At 33.0% G+C, this 19,833-nt stretch overlaps 1 protein-coding gene across 1 annotated transcript in view; it reads left to right on the top strand.

Moving 5' to 3' along the window:
* The window catches only part of SLC49A4 (solute carrier family 49 member 4), a 70,228-nt gene that overhangs the window by 26,374 nt on the left and 24,021 nt on the right, over nucleotides 1-19,833 (top strand). Inside the window, exons 4-6 of the mRNA XM_074330911.2 lie at nucleotides 4,094-4,223; nucleotides 11,867-11,975; nucleotides 19,686-19,753. Of these exons, the coding sequence (XP_074187012.2) occupies nucleotides 4,094-4,223; nucleotides 11,867-11,975; nucleotides 19,686-19,753 (307 nt within the window). The remainder of the gene's footprint in view (nucleotides 1-4,093; nucleotides 4,224-11,866; nucleotides 11,976-19,685; nucleotides 19,754-19,833) is intronic.

The raw sequence follows: 19,833 nt of genomic DNA, 5'->3' as shown, positions 1-19,833 counted from the left end.
CATGGAAGGTGATTTTCTTTAGTTTTCCCATCCATTTACAATTAAGCGCTGTGTAACACATTGTCTGGTGTCTTTTCTAGATATATTATCAGTAGATAAAACTAAACATGATCAGCGAGAAACATTAGTTAAGCAACTATTGGTAGGTGTTAAGCTTGTTTTCTTCCTTGCAATATTTCCTTTATTGGCCATGTTCTCTAACCTAATAAACCTAGGGTACCCACGGTTTATTATTCTCTGCATTTCCTACTCTCTGTGTGTTTAGTCTATTTATAAGGGATATTGACCTTTCCAAACATTCTCTTGGATCCTTTCTCTTTATTTCTAGAGCCAAACCCTAGTCTACGCTTATATTACAGTCTCCTACAAATCTCCTTAAATATATTCCCTCTCCCCATGTGGCTGTTCATTATTTCCTTCTGTATTCAGAAAACTTTTTGTGTTTACTGTGCTCATATACCAAGCACTGTGCTAAGCACCGGGAGTTGGTAAGGTCACTGGTGAGACAATTGTCCTACAAATAGAGACATACAGAGCTTGGAAGGCCTAACTAGCCTGGGTTTGGGGGAAAGTTGAGGAGTCAGGGAAGGTTTTACCAAGAATATGGTAATTAAAATTAAGAATTTCATCGCTTCTCGGCCTTTTGGCTAAGATCAAGTGTAAAATTAAGAATTTCATAGGAGTTCACCAAATGTTCAAGTGAGTTAGGGTATTCTGTGCAGAAGGAATAGCAACTGCAAAGGTAGAAAGGCATGAGAGAGCTCAACGTATACAGGGAACTGCACGTAATTTGGTATGGCTAGAGTAGTGTAAATATGTGTGTTTGGGCGTAGGTAGCACGTGGCAGAAAATGAGGCTGGACAGATAAGGGACCAGATTATAATGAACTTTGTACTAATTCATTTACTCACTTATTAATTTAACAAATACATTTTGAGATCCTATGTATCTGTCACTGTGCGAGGCCCTGAGATAAACATGGTTCCTGCCCTTACAGAACTTACAATGTCCCAAAGGATACAGACAGGTAAACATTCACTTGTAAAACAGGATGGTAAGTGCCATAACCATAGCCCTACAATTGCTCTGACAGCTCAGAGGAAGACCACTTGACTCCGATTTTGGAGGTCAAGTAGAGTTTCCTGAAGTTTATCCTCAAAAAAAGACAAATTTTAGGATGCGAGATTAATATATAAAAATCAATTGTATTTCTGTACATTAGCAGTGAGCAATCTGAACATGAAATTAGGAAAACAATACAATTTACAATAGCCTCAAAAGACAATAAAATATTTAGGAATAGATTTAACAAAATAAGTATAAAAATCTGAAGACTATAAAACACTGTTGAAAGAAATTTTAAAAGACCTAAAGAAATGGAAAGACTTCCATGTTAGTGTGTTAGAAAATTTAATATTGTGAAGATGAATATTCCCCAAATTTATCTAAAATTCAGTGTAATCTCAGTTAATATTCTGCTGCCTTTGTTTCAGAAATTGACACGCTGATCCTAAAATTTATGTGGAAATGAAAGGGACCCAGAATAGCCAAAACAATCTTGAAAGAGAATAGAGTTGGAAAACTCACACTTCCCACTTTCAAAACTTACTACAAAACTACACTAATCAAAATAGCATGGTACTGGCGTAAGGACAGACATATAAATCAATGGAACAGAAGTGAGATTCAAAAAAAATAATCTTACATTTATGATCACTTGACTTTTCACAAGGGTGCCAAGGCAATTCTCTGGGAAAAGAATAATCTTTTTCAACAAAAGATACTGGAATAACTGGATATCCACATACCAACTAATCAGTTTGAACCCCTTCCTTACACCATACACAAAAATTAACTCAAAATGGATTATAAACATAAATGTGAGAACTAAAACTATAAACTTTAGAAGAAAACATAGGAGTGAATTTTCATGACCTTGGGTTAGGTGAAGCCTTTTTTTATAAAGGACACGAAACACACAAATAACAAAAGAAAAAATAGGCAAATTGGTATTTTCAAAATTAAAAACATTTGTGCATCAAATTACACCATCAACAAAGTGAAAAGACAACCCACAGAATGGGAGGATATAGTTGCAAATTATATATCTGATAAAGGAATTTTATTCAGAATGTGTTTTTAAAAACTCTTATAATTGAACAACAAAAAGAAAACAACCCAATTTAAAAATGGGCAAAGGACTGAATAGATAGTTCTCCAAAGAAGATATACAAATGGCCAACAAGCATATGAAAAGATGCTCACTGTCATTAGCCATCAGGGAAATGCAAATCAAAACCATAATGAGATAAACTTCATACACAGTAGGATGGCTATAATGAATAAAATGGAAAATAACAAGTGTTGGCAGAAACTTGAGAAATTATACATTGGAACCCTTACACATTACTGGGAGGAGTATAAACAGTTTGATAGTTCCTCAAAATTTTGGAAACAGTTTGATAGTTCCTCAAAATTTTAAACATAGATTACCATATAACTCAGCAATTTCATTTCTATATATATACCCAAGTGAGATGAAAACATACATCCATGCAAAAATTTGTATATGAATGTTCATCTTAGCATTATTTATAATAGCCTAAAGGTAGAAACAATCCAAATGTCTGTCAACTAAGTAGATTAAAAAATGTGCTGTATCCATTCAGTGGACTATTTGGCAAGGAAAAAAAATAATGAAGCACTGATATATACTCCATTATGGATGAACCTTGAAAACATTATGCCAAGCGAAAGATGCCCATCACAAAAGAGCACATGTTATATGGTTCCATTTATAAGAAATGTCTGTAATACTCAAATCCATAAATACTGAAATTAGACTCATAGTAACCTATGGCTTGGAGATTTGTGGGGGTAATGGATACAGAGTTTCTTTCTGGGATGATGAAAAAGTTCTAAAATTGATTGCTGTGATGGTTGCACAATTCTGTGAATATACTAAAAACCACTGAATTGTGTCCTATAAATGTGTGAATTGTATATTATGTGAATTATATCTCAAGCTGTTAACAAAAATGCCAGTAGAAAGATGGGGAAAGAATATGAACAAGGCAATCACAGAAGAAATACAAATGGCCAGTAAGCATAGGGAAGTTGCTCCTTTATTGTTACTAATAATTTAAAAACTGTAAATTAAAACAATTCATTAACTTTTTGTTGCTCTTCAGATTCACAAAGAAAGACGTTATTTGTGGTAAAGTGTCTTATAAGAATATAGCCCTAGAATTAGAATTATCCTACTGAAAGGACCGCTAGAAATCACTTAGTCCAATCCCTTTATTGGTATAGAAAGAGTAAGGGATTCATTTAAGTTCCAAGTTAATTAATGGCATAGGCAGGTTTATATTTCAGGGCTTCCTGACTTTTCTATGAAATTGGACACAGTTAACAAAAGCTGGGACTTCTAGATGTCAGAACTCTGGAGGGAATGATTGAGACTCCTGGGAACGAACCTTCCCTTCTATGGTGCTAAACTCAGACTGTTTGGATATTCATTTTAGTTCTGATTGTTTAACATTCTACGTTAACTAGTCTTGTGTTTATAAATTTTCTCTCTGTCTCTTGGTTTCTCATTTTAGATATTTTCCTGTTCTGTTCAAATTTCCTGTATAGCCTATAAATGGAGTCTGTCCTGCACTATGCATCAGAATATCGTATCATCGATCAAACCTTCTCCAGTCCTGTTCTTACCAATTTTCTCAATTTCTTTATGTCTGAGGACCATGCTTATTAGATAAGCATCCTAGACCTGTTTCAAAATCTCTTATAGTTCAGTACTGTTCGTTTTTAATGTGGTTTCTCTGTAGAGTAACACTTGTTTACTGCCTCAATCTTTTTCTCTACGTAGTATACCATAGCACGCCATACTTCTTTGCCTTTAGTATCATTTGTTACCTATGACCTGCTGAAATTTATGTCTTTACTTATCCATCTTTCTCACAAGACTGAACTGTTTTGCCTAGGTACTATATTTTGCTTATCTTCATATGCCTAGAGCTTAGTTGATGCTCAATAAATATGTGTCAAATAAATAATACTTGAAATATTGAGCTTTTTGTGTTTCTTTCAGAATTTGGAGTTGTCTGCCTACTATTTTCTGCAACTCTAGCTTATTTCCCAACCCGGCCTCCTCTTCCTCCCAGTGTTGCTGCAGCTAGCCAACGACTGAGTTATCGGCGGAGCTTTTGTAGATTATTAAGGTAAGTGTACTTAGAATCACACTGAGTGTTCTGACTAGCACCTTCAAGATAATTCCACATTTATTTAAGATAATTTAAGATAGTAATTTTTCAGCTACCTATGAATCAGGTTGTAAATAATTGATTAAATACTGATTAAATACTTTAGAAGGACTTATCAGACATCTAAAAAATTACACAAAACAAAAACCTCCGTAATTTTTGTCATCTGTACATACCACCTATACTATTATTTGCTTACTATTTTTAAAATCAAATGTTTTAGTTAAATAGTTTTATTTTATAAGGAAACATGCCACATAATAATATCTGTGAAATCTGGGGTTATATCTGTTTATTTTTTCTAATATGTAAATTCTTTTTATTCATTTTGTATTTCTTAATACACATTAAAATAAACAAGTGCCAGTCAATACAAAGTGAGTAAAATATATAATGTTTATTTATTTACCTCCAGTGGGATCATACTTTGAGAAACAATATTTTAATTTATTGGTATAACTTAAATGTAATTAGATTAAATTCTGCCCTTGAAGGCTCAGATGTCCAGTACTGAATTCAATTCTTTGGATATATAGACCATCACTGGTAATTATGATTTGCAATTGTGCATCTAGAACTTACCTTTTGTATTTTTTCCCCAGTTAGCTGTGATGAGTTTTTAATGATTCATTAGCAACTCTCTCTAGTTGGTTCTTTGTTTCCTAGTCTTCCTCTCCTACCAGATGGTAAGTTCCTGTAGTCAAGAACTATGTCTTTGTGTCCCATATAGAAATTCCTGTCTCATTTGGAATATAGTATGAGCCACATAATAGGTAATTTTTAATTTTCTAGTAGCTTCATTTAAAAAATGTAAAAAAAAATTAATTTTTATACCATATTTTATCTAACCCAGTATATCTAAAATACTATTTTAACATGTAATCCATGTCCAAAATTATTAATGAGATATTTTGCATTATTTTATTCATACAAAATCTTTGAAATCCAGTGTGTATTTTACACTTACAGCATATCACAACTCAGATACTAAGTTTTCATTAGAAATCCTTGGTCTGCACTTAAATTTCATCAAATTAACATTTGATCAGTGTCTTCCATATTTCACCATTTATCTAAAATTAAAAATAAGTACCTGCAATTTTTCAATTTTGTATCAGCACATCTCTGATATTGTTTGAAAGGTCTTATATTTTATAGACAGTTGTTTGGGCCTTAATTGAAGATCTTTCTCTTCACCTCTGTCGAATACATTTTTTTCATAATGGTTAAAAAAATTTCCATAATTGAAATAATTACTTTTACCATGTCTCCATCCAAAAGTGGTTTTATTTTTATGCAGGAACACAAACTGTTTTATAGCCAACTGAAATTACAAGCTCAAATCTGTTAAAAATTATTTTAAAATGTTTGTTGGACATTTAATTCTCTGATTTCGGACAACTAATTTTCTTGATTTTATTTTTTTGCTGTTGAGAAGAAACTTCTTATAAAATTCACCATGTATTTGTTGAACATCTCTTAATATTAACCACTTAATTATCTTAATTTTTTTTACACAAGAGACATCATTTTGCTCTGCTACAGCAAATTGCAGTTGTCATTCATTATGAAATTTGCAGCATACTTTCTTCCAGTCTCTTATTTCTTCTCCATAAAATATTCAAATAAACAAATTACAATGTTATATCATTGCGTACAAAACAAAATATTTGGAATTGACTTCACTGACACCAAGAAGATCAGTGGCAGTTTATAATACTAGAAACAACACATGCTACAACGTGACACTATAATATCTTATCCAGAGCAGCAGTTAAAGTAAATTGCAGTTCTACCAAAAAAATTAAGTTGTAGTATATTTAATGGAAAAGTACTTTACACTGCTTCGGTTTTTAAATTTTGATTTCAATTAATTAAAATGAAGTAAAATTAAAATTTAGTTCTTCAGTTGCACTAGCCACATTCAAATGTTCAAGAGCCACATCTGGCTACTGGCTACCATGTTAGCATAGCTATGTAACATTACTTTTCAAACTTTAGTTCTCACCCAACTAATTTAGTAGGTTGACCCCTTTAAAAACAAAAAAAGTACAATGGAATAAAATAGAATAGAAAATATTACTGCATCACTTGTAGTAATGACACTTTTTGTGACACTTTCGTTTCAGTCTATATGTATGTATGGGTAGGTCACAAAGTGAAAATATGTTTCTTACTCTGGAGTACAGTAAAAAGTTTTTGAAAATCACATCGCTACAGCACCTAGTACATTGCCTTCCACATAATAGGCAAAGAAAAAATATTAGTCAAATTGAATTATTATCAGTGGCATACATTTGTTTTATCAGTATGTTTTATCATACATTTGTTAAATAGTTTTTTTTTAAAATGTTATTTAAGTTTTTCTTTATGCCAAGCCAGAGATTAGATAGCAATAGATAATGCCTAACATTCCTTTGTCTCTTCTCATATTCGTCTGTTCACTCTGCAAGATGGCTTGCTTCTACATTTGGGCTAGCCACGGGAGTTCTTTGGACCTACCATGTCCCATTCCCCTAGCTGACCCATGTAATTTTCTCTGGTCCTTCAAAGAACCCCTGAAATCATACTTCCTGGATCAATCGGAATAACTGCTTTTCTCAATTCTAATTCCATTATCTGGGGGGAAAAAAATCAATGATTATGTGCCAAAGTTTCCACCACAAATTTATTTACTATTCATATGATTCCCATCTCTTAATATACGTTTACCCTGTGTAATCTAATGTAAATGTTTCCCTCCCTTTATATATTGGTTCAATGTTTGATGATAGTGGTCGTTGTTTTTGCCTTTTAAACTTCAAGACTGTAGAGCTGAGTTGAACATGTTCCTTACTTCAGGACACAAGAACACATTCATTTATTTAGTCATTCATTCTTTTATTTATATTTCTCACTCCCATTCCCTTTCCACTCCCCTACCCAGGCCACCTCTCAATGCATTTAATGTGTTATCTGTCTGTGTGCTTTTGCAATATGTGTACTGTTTTGTATGCATCTATGTTTAATTTATCTAAATGATGGCACATTATATATCTCATTCTGTGTGAACTTTTTTTGCTAAACACTGTGGTTTTTCATAACTTTTCATTTTGGAAATTTATAGAAATATGCAGTTACAATAGTATAACCTTCAAATCCCCATAATCCAATATTAACAATTGCCTATTTATAGCTAATATTGTTTCATCTCTACCCACTCCCCCCTTCCTGTATCATGAAGCAAATCCCAGATGACAAGTCATTTCATCTGTAAATATTTCAATATATATATGTTAAAGAGTCCCTATTTTTTTAACATAAATATAGTACCATTATCATACCTAAAAACTTTTTAACAATAGTTTGCTAATATTGAATCAGTGTTTAAATTTCCAATTGTTTCATAAATGTCATAAATGTTTTTTTAACAATTTGTTTGAATGAAAATCTACATTAGGTCCATGCACTGCAGTTGGCTCAAATCCATTATAATCTTTGGTTTCCTTTTCGACTCTCTCTTTTCCTCTTTTATTTGTTGAGGAGCCATCTCTTTTGTCCCCAAGGTCTAGATTTTGTTGTTTGCCTCCTTGCGGTGTCGTTTGCTATGTTTTCCTGTCCATTGTATATCCTATAAATTGTTAACCAGAGCTATGTTCTGATTCAAGTTTTTATATTTGCTTTGGTTTTGGTTTTATAAGACTAATCCATAAGTGATGCTTCGTCTTCCATCTGGAGATGTATGGTATCTAGATAACTCTCCTTTTGTGATATTAGCGCCCTGTTTTCAAGATGCAACTACAACTAGTTCTTTGTATCCCATCACATTTTATCTCCCCACTCCCACTGTGTAACCAGATTGCCTCCAACTCATTGTCATCACAAATACTACTGTAGGGACATCTCATGGGTCACAGTAGACCTCAGAATTTCTTTGGAAAATAGACACCACAACAGGATTGCCAGGTCATAATATAGTTAAGCTTAATTTGCCAAGTGTTGCCAGATTGCTCTCAAAAATACCTGCACTTATCTATACTTCCATCAACAGTGCCCATTTCCCTGTATGCCCACCCAAACTTGGTATTATCCATCTTTTTAATTTCTGCTCTCCTAATAGGTATAAACTAATATATCTTTTAATTTGCATGGTTATTAAAGAGAGTTTGCAACTCTCATTATGTGATTGTTTGTCTTTTAAGTTTTATCTACTATAAATTCCTCTTCATAGTTTCTGCCCATTTCTTAATAGTAGTTTCTGTCATTTTCTTAATGATTTACATATTCTACGTATAAATTCCTTGTTGATTTAAAATTCTAAAAATTCAAATATGTATTCCCATTCTGCCTACTAATTTTGTCCATGAATTCCTTAGTTATCAACTTTCTGGTTTTATCTTTCTTATTTAGGTTTTCAACCTACCAGAATCTTCCTTAGTATGTGATGTTAACTATTAAGTTGGTGCAAAAGTAATTACAGTTTTTGCAATAATTTTTAACCTTTTAAACCGCACTTTTGCACCAACCTAATAGTGATGCAGGTTTGTTTTTGTTTTTCTTCTCCATGAAATGAAGTAGCATCATTTGCTAAAGAATCCTTAGCCCTTTCATTTGTAATGCCACCTTTATAGTGTATTGAGTTTCTGTATCTTAGCTATTTTCCTGCCATTGTTCTCTTTGTTCTTGGGCCAGTATTTTTATTACTTTGGCCATGTAGTTTGTCTTAATATCTGATAGGACAAAGACCTCCTTTTTCATACTGGTGGTGCCAAAAAAATGTGTACGTATTTTAAGAGATGTTATCTGTGTGTTACTTTTCGAAGTTGAATTGAATTACGTTAGCAATGTGTAATTACAGAAGTCAAACGTGACTTGTGTTCATCTTTTGTTATCATTATACTATATTGAGTATTACAGTTTTAATACAGTTTTCCTTTCTTAAAATGTGTATACAGTTTTTGACACCCTCTGTATTTTTTAAGGGTGAGTTTGCTTTCCAAGGACTTTTATTCTTCCGTATAAACTTTAGAGCATAGTTCTTGAGTTTCTAAAAAAAAAAACCAACTGGAATTTTAATTGTGATTGCATTGAATTTATAGATTAATTTGAGGTGAACTGATAGCATGGACTGTCCATCTATTTAGATCATCTTTTGTTCTCTTAATTAGATTAAGACTTGCTTCTTTTTATTTTCCCCCATAGAGATTTGGTCCTTCCTGGTTTATTCCTACATACTTTATAGTTTAGTACTTTTTAATAGTTATTGTGAATGATATCTACTTTTAATTACATTTTCAAAAAATTTTATTGGGAAACAGTGTGTTTTTCCAGGACCCATCAGCTCCAAGTCATGTCGTTGTCTTCAATGTAGTTGTGGAGGGCTCACTGGCCCATGTGGGAATCGAACCGGCGGCCGCTGTGCTATGAGCACTGCACTCCAACCCACTGAGCTAACTGGCCGCCCTTAATTACATTTTTAAATTTAAACTTTTTATTGTGAGACTGTTGTAGATTCACATGCAGATGTAAGAAATAATCCAGAGAGATGACATTGACTCTTACCCAGTTTCCCCCAATGATAACAATTTACAAGATCATAGTATAATGTCAGAACCAGATACGGACACTGATACAGTCAAAATACAGAACCTTTCCATCATCACAAGGATCACTCCTGTTGCACTTTTTTAGCCACACCTACTTCCCTCCCACTCTATTCCTTAACCCTGACAAACACTAATCTGTTCTCATCACTATAGTGTTGTCATTTCAAAAATGTTGTATAACTGGAGTCATAGAGTACATAAAATTTGGGGGTTGACTTTTTCACCCAACATAATTGTCTAGAGAGTCACCCAGGTTGTTTTGTGTATCAGTAGTTATTCCTTCTTATTGCTGAGTAGTACTCCGTGGTATTCGTGTACACAGTTTGTTTAACCATTCACCTGTTGAAGGGCATCTGAGTTGTTGCCAGTTTTCTTGGCTATTACAAATAAAGCTGCTATAAATATTTGTATCACACAGGTTTTTGTGTGAACACAGTTTTCATGTCTCTGAGATAAATGCCCAGGAGTGAAATCGAAGAATTGTATGGTAGTTGAATATTTCTTTTTTTTTTTTTTCAATGCCATTTTCCAGAGTGGCTGTACCATTTTTCATTACCATAAGCAATATACGAGTCATCCAGTTTCTTTGCATCCTCACCAGACTTTGGTGTTATCACTGTTTTTATTTTAGCCATTTTAATAGGTATGTAGAGGTACAATTTCTGCAGAAGGCAATTGGCATTACTTATTAAAGATACAAATACACATAATATATGCCATGGCAGTCGCACTTCTAGAAATCGATTCTCCAAGTGTACTAGTGGACATGTGAAATGACTGTAAGAGCAAAGGAGTAAAATTATATTATTGTGTATAATATATAAACATATAAACATTATATTGTATAAAATATATAAAATTATATATCTATATCTCAGTAGGGTGCTGGTTAAATAAATTGTGATATACATTCCAAAATAATGCAATACTATGCAACCATAATAAAAAAAAGAATGAAGACGCTCTACATGTATTGACTATGGAAGAGCGTTAAGACCTAAGTTAAAAAGGTAAAGTTCAGCAAGTGGTTGTAATGTGCTACCATTTATGTAAAAAGATTGGAAAAAGAAAAAATATATGTATATGTATGTATGTATTTGTATTGGCTTGTATATGTTGAAATATTTCTGTGAGGTTATCCAAGAAAGTCATAACACTGGTAATTGTGGGAAGAGTGGGATTCAGGTAAAAGGGAGACATTTTCCCTATAGTTTTATACTTGTTTGTTTTTGAACCACTTGAATTATATTGCCTATTAAATAATAATAAGACAAATAATAATAAAGTAAAAATTAAAACTACTCTCTGAAAATGATAAAACTGGTAAATTATATATTTGTTTTTAATCTTTGTTTTTTCTCTGTATCTTGTTTATAAGGAAAAACAATATTTTTTAACATTTGAATATTTTTATTTTTCTATCACAGTTGAAATACAAATATATTACTTTCGGGTGTACAACACAGTGATTAGACATTTATATAACTTACAAAGTGATCAACCCAATAAGTCTAGTACCCACCTAAGAAACAGTAATTTATCCTTTCAAATACGAGTGTGTTTTTATTTAACTGAATCTACCTACTCATTCTATGAAATAATGTTGGTAATTCATGCATATAATAAACACTGACAATTTTAAGCAATATGAGCAAAAAGGCTATTCTTATAAAAATAAAGTTTAAGAACTTTGAATTTGTTTATTTACTTATTTTATATGGAAAAATAGTTCAAATAGTCCTTTAAATCAATATAGAAATATGCGAGGACCTACATTGACTCATTAAAGAGCAAGATCTAATAGCAGACTTACAATTAGCCTAATTGTGAGGGAGGGGAGGACCTTAAGCAACATTTTAAGAATCTGAAGTAACTGATGTAAGAACTTTGAATTTATTAACAAACCGACAAATATTTTTTTTTTATTCTAATGTTCTAATTTCCAAATGACTCTTTTCATGAGTAGGAGTTTGAATTCTAAATTTTGAATCTGTAATAATGTTTTCTTTTTTACAGCGATTTGAGATTTTTGATGATTGCATTAGCATATGCAATACCACTTGGTGTATTTGCTGGCTGGTCTGGAGTTCTGGACTTAATTTTAACACCAGTGCATGTCAGCCAAGTAAGCATTTTAATTCTTTATATGTTATAGGTATTTTTAGTTCATTTGAATTATAAATATTGTCTGTATGTTCTTGGTTTTAGCTTCCAGGTCTGGGTAAAACATTATTCTATACCATTGTTGCAAAAACAAGATCTTTGTGAAATAGTTATAAACAATATTGATTTTCTTCCTGGGTTTTGTTAACAGTCATGAATTTCACATTTATTTAGGGGTTATTAATGATGCTAATAAACAGAAAAATCTTAGTTTTGTTGACTCCATCCTTTATCCTTACTTCATACTTTATAAAGAAGATTAAGGTACCATCATCAAATATATGGCTTTTCCTACATCTAATGTCTCACTTTCTCTCAAGTCTCAGAATAAGGATATCTCATTTCTTTAAAAATAATCATTTCACCTATATGCTTGATGCCATTCATTCCTTCTCCTTGCTTCCATATAGCATGGTAGAAAGAGATAGGGAGAGATTTGGAGGGGCAAATGGAAGACATCCAGTATACTAGTATGATATTCCATTGTACGAGGTCAGACAATTAAGTTTGCAAACTCATCCTAGCAAAAGTGCTACATACCTCATTGCTGAATATCACTATGGTCACCTTAGAAGTGCTCCCCTTGGGAAGCTATGCACCAATGTCAGTGCCTAGTCCACCCTTCAAAGCAATTTTGGAACTCTTTCTGGAATGGCCATCAGAGCTGTTGTCATATGGCCCTTGATGTCCTGAATGTCATCAAAATGTCTTCCTTGCAATATTTCCTTTATCTTCAGGTAAAGAAAGAAGTCACTGGGGGCCAGATCAGGTGAGTAGGGAGGGTGTTCCAATACAGTTATTTGTTTACTGGCTAAAAACTCCCTCACAGACAGTACCGTGTGAGCTGGCGCAGTGTCGTGATGCAAGAGCCATGAATTGGCGAAAAGTTCAGGTCATTTTCATCTAACTTTTTCACGCAGCCTTTTCAGCACTTCCAAATAGTAAACTCAGTTAACTGTCCAGTTGGTACAAATTCATAATGAATAATCTCTGTAATATCAAAAAAAGTTAGCAACATCGTTGCAACCAGTTCGCTACTAAATTGTCAGATCTCATATACTATACAATTTTTAAAAATGCCAAAGCATTAGGTATACAAAGAAACAGGAAACTGTGACCCATATTTAAACAAACAAAAAGCAAAAAAAACAATAGAAAGCAACTCGGAGATAGTCTAGATCTTGGATTTAGCAGACAGAGATGTAATGCAAAAGAGATAAATCTTTGCTTGCTCCAAGTTGAAGAATATATCCCCCTATGTTATCTTGTAGAACTGCGTTGTCCAGTACTATAGCCACTAGCAACATGTGGCTATTTAATTTGAAATTTTAATTAGTTGAAATGAAATAAAAATTAAAAATTTACTTCCTCAGTGGCACCAGCAACTTTTCAAGTGCTCAGTAGCCACTTGCACCTTCTGACAACTATATTGGACGTGCAGATAAATTACATTTCCGGCATCACAGAAAGTTCTGTTGGACAGTGCTGTTCTATCCTTACAATGAAACTTTATTGTTATCCCTGTCACATTTAAACCTAGAATTGAATTTTGTGCTAGTTATAGGGTAGGGGTTAAATTTTCCCCCCCACTATAGATATGCATTAACCTAATACCAATTTTTGATAAGATCATGTTTTCCCCATTGCTCACTAGTGTCATCTTTGTCATAATGAAGTGCCCTTATGTGCATGGATATGTTTCTAAACTGTTTTTTCCTCTGATCTATTTATCCATCTTTGTACCAATACCAAATTGTCCTAAATATTCTAGTGTTATAAGTTTTGATCTAGTAGAATATTAGTTTTATTGGGATTTTGATGAGAATTTTTTGAATCTATAGATCAGTTTGAGAATTAACTTCTTTATAATTCTGAATCTTCCAAACCATGATTATTATATTTCTCTTCATTTACTTAGGCCCTAATATCTCTGAATGATGCTTTGTAATTTTCTGCAAAGACTCCTATGTATTTGCTAGGTTTATTCCCAGGTATTTGATCCTTTTTGAAGCTATTGTAATTGATAACTTTGGAATTTTCTCTTGACTGGCATATAGAAGTATAGTTGATTTTTGTGAGTAATTGCAGTACAGCTGATCTTGTATCCAACAACTTTGTTAAACTCACCTACTTATTGTATTAATTTATCCATAGATATTTTGGCCTCTCTACATATATACTCATATCAATTGTGATGAATAACAAATAGATGGAAAAAAATACATTTAATAAAATTCAACATTGAGATAATCCTATGATTTTTCTCTTTTAAACTACTAATGTGGCAAGTTACATTTTTTTATTATTAAATGTTAAACCAATTTGTCATTGATTTGTTATACTTTTTATATATCAGTGGATTCAGTTTGCAGGATTTTTTGCAGATATATTCATGAATGAGATTGGCATATGTTTTCTTTTCTCATCCTATCCTTTCAATTTTAGTGTTAAGGTTTTGCTAGTCTCAATCAAAAACAGTTTAGGAAGTGCTTCCTCTTTTCTTAGTCTCAGAAAATTTTGTGTAAGTTTAGTAGTTTAAGAATTTTGTTTTTCCTTAACTATTTGGTAGAATTCACTGATGAAACTATCTATTTTTCTTTGTGAGAAAATCTTTAATGTGGATTCAATTTCTTTAAGAGTTATAAAAGTATTCAGATTTCCCATTTATTCTATTCAATTTTGATAAGTTGGTAAGAAGCTCTTCACAGTATCATCTTATGATTTTATTAGGTCTCCAAGATAAGTCATTATATTATTCCAGATAATTGATTATCTGTATCTTCTTTCTTAATTTTTTCCTTGAATAATTTAACCAGGGACTCTTTCATGAATTCTTATTTTCTATTTTATTGATTTCTGATTTTATCTTTATATTTTTCTATTTTTTCTTTGAGGGGAGTTATTTTGCTCTCCTTTTTCTTTTTTTATATGAATGCTTAGCTCCTCGATGTTTAGTTTTTCTAATATATGTATTTTATGGCTATATATTTCCTTTTAAACACAGCTTTAGCTGCATTCTATAAGTTTTGCTAAGTAGGATTTTCGTTATTATTTAATTTAAAATATTTTCTAGTTTTCATAGTGATTTCTTCTTTGAACCATGGTTTATTTAGAATGACATTTCTTAATCTACAAACTGTTGAAGATTCTATAGTTCTTTTCTTTTTATTCCTAACTAAATTGCATAAATGTGGTCGTAGGATATACTTTATGATTTCAGTATTTTCAAATTTGTCGACACAGTATATGATCACCTATATTTTATAATTCTTGGGTATCACTTTTTATTTTTTATTTTATTTTTTTAACAAGCAAAAATAACTAAATTTAATATATACATATGTATGGGAACCCCACATACATAAGAGTCTGAGGCCCCACATGCAAGAGTGGTTCAGAGATAGAAAGGAGAATACAGGTATGTAAGACATTCTGAGTGAGGGATGAGTTAAGGTGGCTCGGGGGCTTCAAAAGATCACTGCACAATTATAAGAGTAGATGTTTAGTAAACATAAGTTTGCTCTGCCATATATAAGTGGGTCAAAAAGAGATTATCTCTGATACTCTCCCATTATGGGCAAGGCCCCTAATTCAAGTTCTTCTACATAGTCAATTGAGTGGCAGAAGTTTTTCTTGAACCTAAAGCTAAGATTACCTTTATCTCAAAATAATCTGCATACCACTGAGGTACTGTGTTTTATGTACCATATGTCAGTTAGAGCAATTCTGTTAATTGTGTGTGTTCACATCTTCTATATCTTTACTTATTTGCATTTGCTTGTTCTATCAGTTACTGAGAGAGGTGTGTTAAAATCCTGCATAATTATTATAAATTTGTCTATTTCTCCTTTTTATTTTTGTCAGTATTTGCTTTATATATTTTAAGACCATGTAAGTGATACACATAAATCTAGATTTGAAATCTGACCAGTGAATTGAACCTTTCATCCACATGAATGGTTTATTTCTAGTGGTGCTTTCTGCCTTAAAGTTTATTAGTTACACCAGCCTTCTCTTGGTTAATGTTTGCATGGTCTTTACATTTTTTCACTTTCACACTTTCTTTAGATATACCTCTTGTAAGTAGCATATCTTTTTTTTTTCTTTAATCCAGTCTGACAATCTTTATTGTTTAAAGGGTAGAATTAATATTTTATTCTCATTTATAATCAGATGGCAGTTGAGTATTGTCTTTATATAATAGTTGATCTTTCCTTTTTGTAAATAAAAAAAATTACAAGTTTTCAAGACCCAATGGCTGGTTATGTTTTCAGAAAACATGATTAAATCAATTCATTGAGGGTGGATTCAAGTTTTTCCTGGCCCATGTGGGAATCGAACGAGCAACCCTGTTGTTGAAAGCTCGTGCTCTAATCAACTGAGCCATCCGGCCACCCCAAAGCTGGATATTTTATCTAGCCTTTCTTCCAACTTACTATTTTAGTTTTCAGCTTTGTCTAATATGCTATTGAGCTCATCTATGAGTTATTAATTTCTATTACATTTTTAAGTTATAAAATTTTTGTCTGATACTTTTTCATAGTTTCCAAATTTCTGTAGAAATGCTTGAGCCTGTCTTTTATTTTTTTTGAACTATTAAAAATAGTTATTTAAAGTCTGTATTTCATAATTCCTTTATCTGGATCCCCTTTGGGTCTTTTTTATATTTGTGGTATTCATTGATGTTTTCTTATCTCCTTATGTGTTCTATGATTTTTGACTGAACGCTGGACATAGTATGTGAGAAGTTGTAGAGATAATTTAAACTTCAAGATAATGTTATTTTCCTCCAAAAAGAACTATGTTTTTTCTTGCAAGAGTCTAAGGATCACTTAATCCAGTTTAAGGAACTGAGATCATTTAAAACTGGGCTTCAGTCCGTCAGAATACTGTTCTGTTTCCAGTTCACAGTACTCTTAAGTATAGCCCTTCAGATTCCCCAGCTAAAGGCTGGGGTTTTTTTTACAAGGCCACCCACCCACAGTAAGCCCCAAATTCGTATTTTTTTCTTTCTAAGGTCAACGACACTTCTCAGCCCCTTAGCCACCCTTTCCAAAATCAGCAGACATGCCATCCATAAGGGAAAAGTGTCCCCAAACGCCAGTTTATCTCTCTGGGTTTCTTTTCCATTCTACATCATGGTTCCATAATTCTGGGTTTTCTTTTTGGCTCTATGAGGCCATCAGATAGATTCTCCCCCCCACCCCCCAGATTTTCTAGTTCTCAATCAGAATATTAATCCAAATTACCTAGTGTACCTTCACCATAAGAAGTAAGCCATCCTTTAGTTTCCTAACCTATTTTTATGGATGACAGGTATTCCAAGCATTCTCAATTTCAAGATGGAAAAGTGCAGCGCCTATTTAAATGCTTCTGATTTTGTGGATCTTACTATGCTTCATCTTATAAACCCTGAGAAGTTCTTCCAAGTATCTCTGTCTGTACAAACTCTGAGAGATACAGACACCATGAATCACACCTGGTATTAAATAAAGAGAAATTTAAAATTAAATGAAAGCAAAAATATTAAAATAAAGAAAAAAATAATTAGTTATTAAGTACAATGTTATTAACCAAAGCAAGTGTCATGAACAAAGGAAGCAGAAAATCACACAACAGCCTGAAAGGACCAGGATCCGTATAGTCAGAGGCATAGTGGTTCTTAGCTTGGCACAGGATCCCACTCGCCTGCATAGGGGCTAGATGGAAACGCTTGTGAGCATCTAACAGTGTTAAGTGGGCCTTAGACAGTGGATGCTAAAGGCTCTGCCATGAGAGGGGCAGCCCTGTAGAATAGAGAATTCTCTTGCCCCAAATGCCAATGGTGTAAAAATATTTAGAGATAATTTAAGCTACAGGATGTTCTCTTTCTCCAAAGACCAGAATCTTTGTTTCTGGCACCAATCACTAGGAGAAAAAAGGACTTGTGTGAAGTGAAGTTTTTGTATTACTTAGAGTATACTGCTGTGAGAAGTAGAATCCCAAACTTCTGAGACTTAAGAAGAAATCTATTTCTCGTTCACACAGCAATCCAGGACAGTTTGCATAATGATCTAGGATAGTTGTCCATAGTTTGGACAGTTCTTTTCCTTACACTGATTTAGAGACCTAGGCTGCTTCCGCTTTGCAGCCCTTCTGCCCGCTATGATCTTGTCATTATATTCATGGATGAAGCTGGATAACTACGTACGTGTATATCCAGATTCCAACTGGCAGAGAGGAAAAGCAAGCATGGAGGAAAGCATACAGCTCTGTACCAGGTTCTAGTCTAGAGTGGCACACCTCACTTCTGCCCACTTCCTTTCATTAATGAGAGCTTAGTCACGTGGTCAAATGTAACTGACTAGGGGCTGACACATGTAATCTAGCTAAGTGCCCAATAACATACTTTGGTGGACAGCTGACAATCTCTGTCACAGGTGTAATGGAAAAATATGACTAGAAAAATAATAAGCGGTAGAAGTTAGGTTAGTCAGCTCTCACTCAAGTGCCAGGTCAAGTTTGGACTATATAGCCTCAAGGAAAGCCAGTAACTTTCTGAGCAGGAAAGTGGAATGATTGGAATAATTATTCTGGCATTGATGGGAAGAATAGATTGTGGAGACCATTCATGATGTTATTTCAGGAGTCCAGAATAAGAAATAAGATAATAAGCAAGTGTGGTAGACGTGGGAAGGAAAAAGAGGAGAAAAATGCACCAATATTATTAGGGACACATGGAATTTCAGTGGGAACAACACCTAACATGTATTGGGTACTTTATTAACTCATTTAATTCTCAAAAAAATCTTTATTTTCCCCATTCTACTAATGAGAAAACTGAGACTTAGACTGTAAGTTGAGAGAGAAGCCAAATCATAAGACTTAAAGATACATGTGTGATGAGAAAATAAAGGTAGCATTTGTAGATAGCTCTGAGTAAGTTTGGTCATGAAGGTGGAAAAGAGTTATAATATTATTAGATAGATGGAGAAGCATCATCAGGAATAACAGCTCCAACCTTTATTGAACACTTCCTGTATGCCAACAACTGATCTAAGATCTGTACACAAATTATCTCATTTAGTCCATTTTATAGGTAAGAAGATATAATTTGCCCAGAGTCACTAAGCTAGTACATGATGGGGCCAGAAATGTTTTCTCAAAAGTAGAGCATAGCTATACATTTGAAACTCAGTTCAAATTCTCTTTCTCTATCCAGTCTCCCTAAGTGCTCAGCCCTCCACCCAATATTGCTCCCCTTCATATATGTTCTGTTAACACATTTTCAGTTGTTGCCAAATGTTTTAACACTTAATTATTTCCTAGTATTTTTCTGTATGTTGGCTTTTTAAACTTTTTGAGGTCAATGACTATTGTTTATCCTTTTCCAGTTAACGAGTTCTTAGTACAATGCTAGGTATGTAGAACATATTTGAAAAGTATTTGTTGTGACATTGATTATTTTGTTGATTTAAATGTTCAATAAGTTTTTCAAGGATGTATTTACTTAGATAAGTTTGTTTTACTTAGTCACACATGAATCCTTTTATTTGATTCATTTTCTTAAATAATATTTCATAGATTTGTTGCCATTTAGCCTTTAACATATTGACTATAGAAGATTTTTTTATGCCTTCTAAATTGCAACATGATGATCTTGAATTAAATGTGTCTGCCACTTTCTTCACAGGTAGATGCTGGCTGGATTGGATTTTGGTCCATAGTTGGAGGCTGTGTTGTTGGAATAGCTATGGCAAGGTAAAAATATTTTATGTTAAACATGACAGTGGACAGAAACAAACCAAAAAAAGTCCAAAGGGACAATCAGCTCCCCGAAA

Source organism: Rhinolophus sinicus, chromosome 17 (genome assembly GCF_057876585.1).
Source record: "Rhinolophus sinicus isolate RSI-liver-muscle chromosome 17, RSI-T2T, whole genome shotgun sequence".
NCBI classification, from domain to species: Eukaryota; Metazoa; Chordata; class Mammalia; order Chiroptera; family Rhinolophidae; genus Rhinolophus; species Rhinolophus sinicus.
Note: the sequence above shows the minus strand (reverse complement) of the source record. Positions and strands in the feature narration are given on the sequence as shown.